At 43.5% G+C, this 12,855-nt stretch overlaps 1 protein-coding gene across 1 annotated transcript in view; it reads right to left on the bottom strand.

Annotated features, from left to right (window-relative positions):
• Positions 1-8,571: 8,571 nt before the first annotated feature.
• The window catches only part of SEL1L3 (sel-1 suppressor of lin-12-like 3 (C. elegans)), a 119,021-nt gene continuing 114,737 nt past the window's right edge, over positions 8,572-12,855 (bottom strand). Inside the window, exon 24 of the mRNA XM_011935640.1 lies at positions 8,572-9,714. Within this exon, the coding sequence (XP_011791030.1) occupies positions 9,575-9,714 (140 nt within the window). The 3' untranslated portion in view covers positions 8,572-9,574. The remainder of the gene's footprint in view (positions 9,715-12,855) is intronic.

Below are 12,855 nucleotides of genomic sequence, written 5' to 3'. Positions count from 1 at the left end.
TATTCCATTCCATTCCATACTCCATTCTATTCCATTCCATAGTCCATTCTCTTCCATTCCATATTCCATTCCATTCCATATTCCATTCCTTTTCATATTCCATTCCATTCCATTCCATATTCCATTCCATTCCATATTCCATTTCTTTCCATATTCCATTCCATTCCATTCCTTATTCCATTCCTTTCCATATTCCATTCCATTCCATTCCATATTCCATTCAATTCCATATTCCATTTCATTCTATTTTTCATTCTCTTCCATTCCATGTTCCATTCCATTCCATTCCGTTCCATATTCCATTCTGTTCCATTCCATTGCATTCCTTATTCCATTCCATTCCGTTCCATATTCCATTCCATTCCATTCTTTTCATTCCATTCGATATTCTATTCCATTCCATTCCATTCCTTTCCATTCCATATTCCATTCCATTCCATTTCTTTCCATTTCATATTCCTTTCCATTCCATTCCATTCTATTCCATTCCATATTCCATTCCATTCCATTCCATTCCATATTCCATTCCAATCCATATTCCATTGCATTCCATTCCATTCTTTTCCATTCCTCATTCCATTCCATTCCATTCCGTATTCCATTCCATTCCATTTGTTTCCATTCCATTCCAGTCCATATTCCATTCCATTCCATATTCCATTCTGTTCCATATACCATTCTATTCCATTCCATATTCGTTTCCATTCCTTTCCATTTCAATCCGTACCATCCATTCCATTTCATATTCCATTCCATTCCGTTCCATTCCATTCCTTTCCATTCCATTCCATATTCTATTCCATTCCATATTCCATTCCATTCCATATTCCTTCAGTTCCATTCCATTCCATTCCATATTCCAATCCATTGCAATCCATTCCATTCCATATTTCATTCCGTTCCATATTCCATTCCATTCCATATTCCATTCCATTCCATATTCCATTGCATTCCATATCCCATTCCATTCCATTTCGTGTTCCATTCCGTTCTGTTCCATTCCGTTCCATTCCATTCCATTTAACATTCCATATTCCATTCCTTTCCATTGCATTCAATATTCCTTTCCTTTCCTTATTCCATTCCATTCCATTCTACACTGTGGAGTGTGTATTCTTTTCTTTTTCACAATAAATCTTCCTGCTCCAGCTTGCTGTCTCAAGCAGTGCTGTGTGCATCACCCTTTTTTTTCCATATCCCCTATTCGACCTGTGCAGAGTTTGGCAAGCTAATACTTGGGAGTGGGCTTTCTGAGCCCTAATCGCTTTTCCTGCCATATTTTTCACCTGTTTACTCAGCCACCAGTGCAATGAGACTGGAGAATTTGTTTCCCCACATCCTCAGGATATTACATGCATTTCTTTTTTTTTTTTTTCCCTGAAACAGAGTCTTGCTCTGTTGCCCAGGATGGAGTGCAGTGGTGCAATCTCAGCTTACTGCAACTGTGCCCGGAATTGGTTCCTTCCCTGGTTCTTGGTCTCGCTGACTTCAAGCATGAAGCCACGGACCTTCACAGTGAGTGTTAACAGTTCTTAAAGACAGCATGACCAGAGTCTGTTCCTTCAGTTGTCTCCAAAATTTCTTCCTTCCTGTGGGTTCATTGTCTCACCTGACTTCAAGAGTGAAGCTGCAAACCTTCACAGTAAGTGTTACAGCTCTTAAAAATGGCATGCATCCAAAGACTGAGCAGCAAGATTTATTGTGAAAAACAAAAGAACACACACTCCACAATGTAGAAAGTGACCCCAGCGATCACGGATGCTGGCGCAGGTGACCAGCTTTTATTCCCTTATTTGGCCCTGCCCACATCCTGCTGATTGGTCCATTTTACAGAGCACTGATTGGTCCATTTTTTTTACAGAGTGCTGATTGGTGTGTTTACAAAACTTTAGCTAGACACAGAGCACTGATTGGTGCATTTTTACAGAGGTCTGATTGGTGTGTTTGCAAACCTTTAGCTAGACACAGAACGCTGATTGGTGTGTTTACAATCCTTTAGCTAGATAGAAAAGTTCTCCAAGTCCCCACACAACCCAGAAGCCCAGCCGACTTCACCTCTCACAGTCTCTGCCTCCCGGGTTCAAGGGATTGTCTTGCCTCAGCCTCCCCAGTAGCTGGAATTAACAGGTGCCGCTTCACCATGCCTGGCTAATTTTTGTATTTTTAGTGGAGACGGAATTTCACCTTGTTGGCCAGGCTGGTCTTGAACCCCTGACATCAAGTGATCTGCCCACCTTGGTCTTTCAAGGTCCTGGGATTACAGACATGAGCCACTGCGCCTGACCGTATTATCTATATTGCTTTCTTTTTTTTTTTAGACGGAGTTTTGCTCTTGTCACCCAGGCTGGAGTGTAATGGCGTGATCTTGGCTCACTGCAACCTCTGCCTCCCGGGTTCAAGCAATTCTCCTATCTCAGTCTCCTGAATACCTGGGATTACAGGCAGCCACCACCACACTCAACTAATTTTTGTATTTTTAGTAGAGATGGGGTTTCACTACCCCCAGGATGGTCTCAAACTCCTGACCTCAAGTAATCCGCCTGCCTCAGCCTTCCAAAGTGCTGGGATTACAGAGGTGAGCCACCGCGGCTGGCCATATTACCTATATTTCTAGTGTTTACGATGGGTGTGAAGTGACATATTTGTATTTTAATTTGTATTTCTTTGACTTCAAGTTAGGTTGAGCAGCTCTTCATCTACTTTAAGGCATTAGATTTTCTCCTTCCATGGACTGTCTGTTCCTGTACTTTGAATATTTTCTCTACGAGGTTCTGCCTCCTTGTTGTGGTCAATTAACATACATTCTTTGCACATTCTAGATTTTGATATTTTAGATGTGGGATGTTGCAAATCTCACACCTTTATCCACCAGCTTTGTCACTGGTGTTCTTTCTTGAACAGAAATCCTTCATTTTTGAAGAAGAGAAATCTGTATTTTTATATACTGTTTAAGAAATCTTTTGTCATTCAAAATGTGTAAAATCTTCTTACGTTTTCTTTTATTTATTATTATTATTTTTTTGAGATGGAGTTTCACTCTCGTTGCCCAGGCTAGATTGAAATGGTGTGATCTTGACTCACTGCAACCTCTGCCTCCTGGGTTCGAGCGATTCTCCTGCCTCAGCCCCCAAAGTAGCTGGGATTACAGGCACCCACCACCATGCCTGGCAAATTTTTTTTGTAGTTTTAGTAGGGACAGGATTTCACCATGTTGGCCAAGCTGGTCTCGAACTCCTGTCCTCAAGTGATCTGCCTGCCTCAGCCTCCCAAACTGCTGGGATTACAAGTGTGAGCCACTGCGCCCGGCCAAATCATCTTACATTTTCTATTACTAGCCTTGTAGTTCTGCCTTTCACAGTTAAGTCTAATTCATTTGAAGTATTCATTTATTTATTTAGATACAGTGTGTTGCTCTGTTGCTCAGGCTGGGGTGAAATGGCACCATCTTGGCTCATTGCAGCCTCGATCTTCTGGGCTCAAACAACCCTTCCACCTCAACCTCCCAAGTTTCTAGGACCACAGACATGCACCACCACACCCGGCTAATTTTTGTATTTTTTGTAGAGATGGGGTTTCACCATGTTGCCCTGGCTGGGCTCCACCTCCTACACTCAAGCAATCTTGGTGCAATCAGGTGCGTGCCACCACACCCAGCTAATTTTTGTATTTTTAGTAGAAATGGGGTTTCACCATATTGGTCAGGCTGGTCTCAAACTCCTGATCTCGTGATCTGCCTGACTCAGCCTCTCAAAGTGCTGGGACTATAGGCGTGAGCCACTGCGCCCGGCCAAGGAGTAGACTTTTTAAATTTCCTTGATAAACATCTAATGAGTTCATAGTTTGGTTAATTTCTAGATAATTTACAACTGTGTCATTACTGTAAATGAAATCTTATTTACATTTAATATTACTTAGTATTTAATTTTCTAGTTATTGCTGGTGTAGGAAAACACTAATTTTTTTGGCACTTTGTCTTGCAACTTTATCGGATACTTTATTGAAACTCCAAATGACCTACAGCTTGACATCTCCCTCAATCAGGGAGCAGAAAGAAAGAATACCAGAGTACCACTTTCCCAGCTCCCAAAAGCTTGGAAATGATTAAGCAGTAAATGAATTTGGAGATCTCTCTCAGACTTTTCACAGTGAAGTCATTAAGAATGAAGAGAAGGAGATTCAAACCATGAGTTATGAACCCAAATGCCTGCATAAAGGAATAAATGGACTAGGTGTAAAGCAACAGGGAATGGTGGGGACTGTGGCAAATCGGAAAGGACAGACTCTAACTAAAAAGGGAAGACCTAGTTAGCCTCAGCTAATTCTTGCCATGCAGCAATGAAAGCCCAGTTTTTTCACATCATTAGAGTTTTTAGGAGAAGCCCCATATCCTTGATTTTACAATATTCGCAATTAATTGAAAAATTTAAAAATACTGAGTGGGCCAAAAAAATTGTATCTGTGGGTTGGATTTGTTTCAACCTACTGGTCGGCAACCTATGGTCTAAGAATGCCCCAAGTGGTGGGGACGATAGGGAAGTAACTGAATATCACTTCTGTACCCTACCCTCTGTTAACCCAGAATATCTGAGACAGGTCTCAGTCCATTTAGGAAGTTTATTTTGCTAAAGTCAAGGATGTGTGCCTGTCACACAGTCTCAGAAAGTCATGATGACATGTGCCCAAGGTGGCCAGGGCACAGCCTGATTTTATACATTTCAGGGAGATGTGAGACATCAATCAATATATGTAAGATGAACACTGGTTCAGTCCGGAAAGGCAGGACCACTCAAAGCTGGCAGGGGGCTTCAAGGTCACAGATAGGCGAGAGACAAACAGCTGCAATCTTTGGAGATTCTCATTAGCTTTTCCAAAGGAGGCAATCAGATACGCATTTATCTCAGTGAGCAGAGGGATGACTTTGAATAGGCTGGGAGGCAAGTTTGCCCTAAGCTGTTCCCAGCTTGACTTTTCCTTTCAGCTTATGGTTTGGGAGTCCCAATATTTATTTTTCCTTCACACCTCCTATTTCCTTTTTCCTTCCCTCCTACCCCACGTTGCCTTAACTGTGCAAGGTTCTATTCCAGCCAGCTTGGACACTAGGCTTGTGGAAATTCAGTTTAGAATTTAAGGAGAGAAGAGGAAGATTGGGGCTTGAGAAGGTGTGTGATGGATCCAGATCATATAGCCTTGAGAAATCCCCGGAGGACAGATGTCTAAGGTGGGACATGAATTGACAATTAGCTTACGAGCTTCACCTGAACCCAGGTTTGACCCCAGAACCATGCCAGCATTTCCCAACCTCATTTGGAGCTGAGCAGACCAGGATGGATCCCATGAGTGAATCCATTTGCTGGACTGGAACCAGCCTTCCATGGTGTAAGGGCTATTGGTGGTAAGGTCTGAATTGTGTCCTGCCACCAAATTCTCATGTTGAAGTCCTAACCCCAAGTACCTCAGAATGTGACAGTATTTGAAGATACTGCCTTTTGTTTGTTTGTTTTGTTTTGTTTTGAGATGGAGTCTCACTCTGGCACCCAGCCTGGAGTGCAATGGCATGGCACAGTCTCAGCTCACCGCAACCTCCACTTCTCAGATTCAAGCGATGTGCATGCTTCAGCCTCCCGAGTAGCTGGGATTAGAGGCATGCACCACCACACCCAGCTAATTTTTGTATTTTTATTAGAGACAAGGTTTCACCATGTTGGCCCGGCTGGTCTCAAATTCCTGACCTCAAGTGATCCAGCCGCCTCTGCCTCCCAAAGTGCTGAGATTACAGGTGTGAGCCACTGCGTGCTGGTGCCCACTGCAGGCATTCTTTAATTAGAGGCCAGGGGTGCTGTTTAACATTCTACAATGCACAAGACAACCTGCTCCCCAACAAATGTGTGCGGGTCTGAATCCAATATGGCTGGTGTCCTTATGAGAAGAGACTAAGACACAGACACACGCAGAGGAGAGACCATGTGAGGACCCCGAAAGATGACAACCATCTACGAGCCAAGGAGAGAGGACTGAGAAGGAATCAATCCTGCTGACGCCTTGATCTTGGACTTCCAGCCTCGAAAACTGTGAAAAAATAAATTTCTGTTGTTCAAGTACCCAGTATTTGGTACTTGGTTATGGCAGCCCCAGCAAACTAATACATTAGGGTTTGTTGTTGTTGTTGTTTTGTTTTAGAAATTGAGGTACAGAGTTGGGTGTGAAGATTTCTGGGGATCAGTGTTGGAAAATCCTATAAGAACATGAGGAAAGGCGGAAAGGCCAGGCATGGTGCCTCACACCTGTAATGCCAGCACTTTGGGAGGCTGCGGCGGGTAGATCATTTGAGGTCAGGAGTTCGAGACCTGCTCAGCCAACGTGGCAAAACCCACCTCTACGAAAAATATAAAAATTAGGTGGGCATGGTGGCACGGGCCTGTAATCCCAGCTACTCGGGAGGCTGGGGCTGGAAAATCTCTTGAGCCTGGGAGATGGAGGATGCAGTGAGCCAAGATCACGCCACTGTCCTGCAGCTTGGGTGGCAGAGCAAGACTCAGTCTCAAAAAAAAAAAAGAACATGAGGAAGGCAGAATAGGGCAGAGTGAGGAGAAGTTGCATTCAGTGAGGTTGCAACCAACATGGAGTTTTGGAGCTGGGGATGCCCTGCCCTTCAGCCCTGTTCCAAACTGAGGCAAGGGACCTCTGTTTTCCTGCATCAGTCATTCTCAAGGTGAAGGGAGTGTGATTTTGCTCCTAAGGAGGTGTTTGGCTGTCACACTGGGAAGCAGGGGTGGCGAGCGTCCACTGCAGCATTCATTAATTAGAGGCCAGAGGGGCTGTTTAATATTCAACAATGCACAAGACAACCCTGCCCCCCAACAAAGAACCATCCAGCTCAAATGTCAATAGTGCTGAGATTGAGAAACTCTGCCTACATCAGGGAGCCACTAGCCATGGGCTGCTCTTGCAAGGGTATGCCCTTGGGCAGATCCCAGCAGCTTAGGGCAATTCCCAGTGTGGCGTGTAGCTGTGAGCTCATGTTCCCAACAGATTGGAAATGGGTGTGTTTGCCATGAAGAGAGGATCTCAGCAGAGCAGAGTCACTCTCTGGCCCCTCAGACTGCTCTTTCTTATGTTATAAAAATAATGACCTACCATATTTAGGACCTGATATAGTTTGGATGTTTGCTTTGCTCACATCTCAGTATTGAAATGTAATCCCCCATGTTGGAGGCGAGCCCTGGCAGGAGGTGATTGGATAATGGGGATGAATTTCTCATGAATGGTTTAGCACCATCCCATGGATGCTGTCCTCATGGTAGTGAGTTCTCGTGAGAGCAGGTTGTTTAAAAGTGTGTGGCAAAAAATATAAAAAATAAAAATATAAAAGTATGTAATAGGCTGGGCGCGGTGGCTCACGCCTATAATCCCAGCACTTTGGGAGGCCAAGGCAGGTGGATTGCCTGAGCTCAGGAGTTCAAGACCAGCCTGGGCAACATGGCAAAACACTGTTTCTACTAAAAATACAAAAACATTAGCTAAGCATGGTGGCACATGCTTGCAGTCCCAGCTACTCAGAAGCTGAGGCACCAGAACTAGGAGGGGGAGGTTGCCGTGAGCCAAGATCGTGCCACTGTACTCCAGCCTGGGTGACATTGAGATTACCTCAAAAAAATATATATATATATAAATGTATATATATTCAAATATATATTTAAATACATATATTCTCTCTCCATATATAGGTAGATATAGAGCTCTATCTATCTGTAGAGAGAAACAAAAGTAAAATAAATAAAAGTCTATGGCACCTGCCTCGGTCTCTCTTGCTCCTGCTCCGGCCATGTAAGACATGTCCGCTCCGCCTTCGCCTTCTGCCATGATTGAAAGTTTCCTGAGGCCTTCCTGGAAGTCAAATAGCTATCAGCACCTTGTTTCCTGTACAGTCTGCAGGACTCTGAGCTAATTAAACCTCTTTTCTTTATAAATTACCCTGTCTCAGGTATTTAGTTAATAGCAATGCAAGAACGACCTAATACAAGACCATATCCTGTAGGCTTTACATATATTATCTCACTCAGGCCTCATAAAAAGCCCAGGAGGTGGTTTTCATCATCCCATTTTATAGCACAGGAATCTGAGACTCAGAGAAGGTTAATCACTCACCTAAGGTTACTGAGCTTGTCAGTTACAGGACCAGAATTTGAATCCAGGGCTGTCAGCCTTCAACCTCTGGCTTTTTTGCAAATAGGAGAGACAACATTTGCTAAAACAGGAGCAGCACTCATAGGAGGAGGAGGAGGATGAACTGCAAGCTTAGCCTGGAATGAACATAGAGCCCAGGTTCAGAGCAGCACAATGCCCTGAAACAATGTCTGATACTGTGCGAACATTCCAAGGCCAGACCTGAGCTCAGGATTCCTGGAGAGAAGCCTCCTGCCACCTTCCTATCTGCAAATGTTAATGGGTCATGAAAAATAAGCCCTCTCATCAGGAGGACTTTTCTTTTTTCCCTCCTCAAGGAGAATGCGTGGACCTTTAGACTTTGTATGGTAACAGTAATTATAAAAAAGGAAAAAAAAAAACACTTTCTGGTAGTCAATTGTATAAAAATAATTTTATTTACTACTGTAAATAAAGTAGTGCAAAGAGTAGTTTGGACCCACAATATTGCATTACTGATTTATTTACTACCTTAGCAGCATGTAGTATACAGACATTCTGCTCTTTCTCTTCCTCTCTCTCTCTCTGACACACATGCACACACACACACACACATCCCTGTACGACTCAGGCAGGCATAAGGGGTAGGGATGAAACTATAAGCTAAAGGCTTACTTTCTGCATATTCCGTTGCTGCCAGTCTATTCTAATGGGTAATTCATGGAGAAGACTACAGTTAAGTACTAAGAATCTTCTAAATGTAATTTCATGGATTGCAATTGAAATGTAAAAGATATCCGACAATGTCATTAAATGATTCGGAAGCGCTGCGACCCTAGACAAATTCAAGGAGAAAAATGTAAACCAATTTACAAAGCTATCGCCCTCCCTGCATTTCCAGGCGTAAACAATTTACTTCAAGGTGACTTATAACTGCTCGGTCTTGGAAGTCAAAGAGAAATCTATCAATTTGGCTTTGAGGATCAGGGCTGTGGCAAACACAGGTACCAAAATATTATCTACCCTGTAGAGTAGTCATAAGTTTCTGTTCTTTGATAAAGGAATGAACCACGCACTACGATTCTTAAGACACATCTTAGTGTATAAGAATCCAGATCTGCCACAGGGCAAGCTGTGACTCCTAATACATACAATCACTGGAACAAAGGCTCTGATGACCCAGTAGCCCTCCCCACATGCCCTATGATCAAGATGTTCCTTGTATGTGTTTGATGACCTTTGGGATTACCACTGCCTGATCTGGGTACTTCCTTGTAATTTGACTTTTAAAAAAAAGGACACCAATTGCAAAATTTGCATCCAGTTGACAAGACATTTAAGGTGTTTATCAGGATCATGCCCTGGCCCCAGCTTCCCAATATCAGCTGTTGAAAGGATTCTCTCTCATCCGGAGAGAACCGGAGTGGACAGTTCACCCACGTGGCTCCAGGTTATTAGTGACTGTGGGCTGGTCTTGGTCAGAGGCATCTGCAGCTGGAATCACAGCTGGACTTGCAGTGGACATGGCAGTGTCTGGGGAGGCCCGGGATGGTCTTGGAGGGGCATCGCTCGCTGCAGAGACACATGCACAGCAGGTGCTGAATACTCAAAACAGTGCATTCAGGACGTACAACCACACCTAGACTCTGGCAAGCCAGGAGAGATGCATCTAGTCTAATGACTCTGACACTAATTAGCCAGGCAACTCTGGGCCCATTATCTAAGTTTAAGAAGATGGCACCACATGCTGACAATCTGATTTCTAAATAAAAACCCTTCAAGAGTTTCACCTCCAAGTGCCAATGCTCATCTCCAAGGGGACATTCTAGGAAGTTCAAGAATGGGTCCCCAAACTTCTGGCTTTTCTGGATATATGCAGGAATTCTCCTTTGGGCCCCTTCCAGTACCTACAGAAGAGGTCGTGGATTCCAACACTCTTCTGAAAGAATAGGAGAGTGATGGGGAGGGGCAGGATGTTGTAGAATGATGTGCCCTTTCTAAGGTCATTAAAGTCACTACTCTGGCAGGTGATCTAGTGATTAGAGTCCCAATGATGAGGTACAAAGACCATTTTGCAACAGTCAGGAGAACTGGTTTGGGCAAGTCTCATTCATCTGCTGCTAACAAGTGACCTTGGGATAGATACAGACGGCAGACATTTTGGTTGTAGAATGTTTGAGTCTCCTGGGCCTCGGTTTTGTCACTTGTGAACTCAGAGTCTTGGATTAGATGATCTTGAAACCCACTTTGATCCTAAGACTTACCTTCCTGATGATCTCTGAGGAAGTTAATGAAGTACTAAGGCATGTATTTTCAAGCTCAGGGAAATGTTTAAATCACCATGGTAACAAGATAAATCAGCAATCAGTTTTCTGATTTTTTTTTTTAAAAGTGCCAGTGTGTAAATGTAGAAAGAATGTATAATTAGCATTGCCACCGTTTAAATCTTTGGTAAGAGCGTAGTAAAAATGTTCGATGTCTCTACAGGAAGTTAGTCACTATCTGTGTGAGGACTTCCCCTCTTCCACTGGGGGGTTTGCAATCACTGCACAAGACCCCCACAGCCCGGCCTAATTTTAAAGTGGCCTCTTTGTCTGTGCTCACCTGGAATGTGCACTAATTTTATTACTGGACTAGAATCAAGGTAACCAGGACAATAAACATGCTGTTTAAAAAATTACAGAGTATATTCCAGAGCCAAATAGGAGTGATTTGTGAATTATTTGCTGCCTGGGGGACCATTTTCTGTACATTAGTGAGAATTATCAAGAACTGGCCCAAACTGCAGCCCATGGGTCAAACGTAGTCATTGCTTGTTTTTGTATGGCTCATGGTTAAAAAACAGTTTCTACACGGTTGAACAGAAGAGGAGTAATATTTCGTGACATGTGAAAAATATATGAAATTCAAATTTTGCATCCATAGTAAAGATTTATTAGAAACCCAGCCACAGGCTTTGCGCCGTGGCTCATGCCTGTAACCCCAGCACTTTGGGAGGCCCAGGCAGGCAGATAACCCAAGGTCAGGAGTTTGAGACCAGCCTGGCCAACGCGGTGAAACCACGTCTCTACAAAAAATACAAAAATTAGCTGGGCGTGGTGGCGCGTGCCTGTCATCCCAGCTACTCGGGTGGCTAAAGCAGGAGAATTGCTTGAACCTGGGAGGCGGAGGTTGCAGTGAGCTGAGATTGGGCCATTGCACTCCAGCCTGGGCGACAGAGCGAGATTCCATCTCAAAAAAAAAAAAAAAAAGAAAGAAAGAAAGAAAAAAAAAGAAAAAAGAAACCCAGCCACAATGGCTGCTTTTCAGCTACAGCGGCAGAGTGGAGTAGTTGTGACCAAGACAGCCTTGAGGGCCCAAGATGTTTATTATCTGGTCCTTTACAGAAAAAGTTTGCTGATCTCTGCTGTTGTTAGGAAGAACATCTGCTGGCCGACTGACCAGATGGAAGCAAGAAAGAAAGAATACATGGGACTATGTTGAATTCATCCTGAAATGAGAGAATGTTTGCACAAAGGCGGTATAAAGGGGAAAGCCCTAGAAATTGTATGCTATAAGTAAGATCATGCCGACTTCATCTGGGCCTCTGGATCTAGCAGAGACCGGATTCATGTCACTGAAACACTTTTCAGGAGTGGAGATACTGGTAAGATGTCAAGCTAATGAGATAGGACAGGAGTACAACCTCCTCATAAAATCTCTCTGACTGTTAGGCTACTGCTTTCTTCATAAGCACTGCTTTGTGACATTTTACTATAATTTTAGTAGAAACCTTATTAGCTGGAAATGTAGATGACAGGAAACAGTAGGGAAAGGTTTAATTAATCTTATACATATCACCTTACTCTTTTTAAAAGAACATTAGGCTAACCACTTAGCCAGAAGGAATGAGTTGTCTTAAGTTATAAATGTATTGAATAGGTTGACGTTGGTTTAAAAGGTTACCTAGTTGTACTGAGGAACTAGTAGTTCTACAAATCTTGCTCTATATGGTGTATTCTATTGAGACATAAAGTTGACATGATATTAGTAAGGCAGGGTTCTTTCTTTGAAATAGTGACTTCTATTTTCCCTTTCTGTTCTTGCCTTTAGCTTCCTTCAGGCAACTGGCCAGGCTCCATGATTTTTTGGTCTCAGGGGAGGTTTGTGGCCGGGCAGAAGTGGAGACGGCTCCAGACATAGACTTTACTTTGGGATTTTTTTGTTTTTCAAAAGCCTGGTCCATTAAGGCAATCATGCTTGGTGTACCCTCCCAAAGAGTGGACAAAGGAGAGCCCTTTTGAGATGCAACAGGTGAGGAAAGGAGCTTCTTGGGGTCCTTGGGTTGTACCCACAGCAGGGCCTCTACCTTGCCCCATCAGCAATCAGAAATGAAGACTTGGGAGAAGAAAGGCTAATGACACTTGGCTTTGGCAAAGATGATGGAGTGCCCAGGTGACCCAGAAGCTGCAAAGCCAATGGACCTGGAGGAACAGTGTGTAGGCCCAGGGTGATGTGTGTCCTACTATCAGACTGGTGATTATCTGAGCGACCCTAGGGCCACCCAAACCCAGGGACCTTTCCACCACCGTGGGAGGCATAAGTCGCAAGAAAGACTGAGCTACCTGGTGGGATGTGAGCCAGGAGTCAAACATAAGTTCCCTTGAAGGAAAGAATATATATATTTATCCATAAATATACATGTATTCTTTATATATACAAATAAATATATAT

Source organism: Colobus angolensis, unplaced genomic scaffold, assembly GCF_000951035.1.
Source record: "Colobus angolensis palliatus isolate OR3802 unplaced genomic scaffold, Cang.pa_1.0 Scaffold146, whole genome shotgun sequence".
Classification (NCBI taxonomy): domain Eukaryota; kingdom Metazoa; phylum Chordata; class Mammalia; order Primates; family Cercopithecidae; genus Colobus; species Colobus angolensis.
The sequence above is the reverse complement of the archived record's forward strand: the minus strand, read 5'-3'. Positions and strand labels throughout refer to the sequence as shown.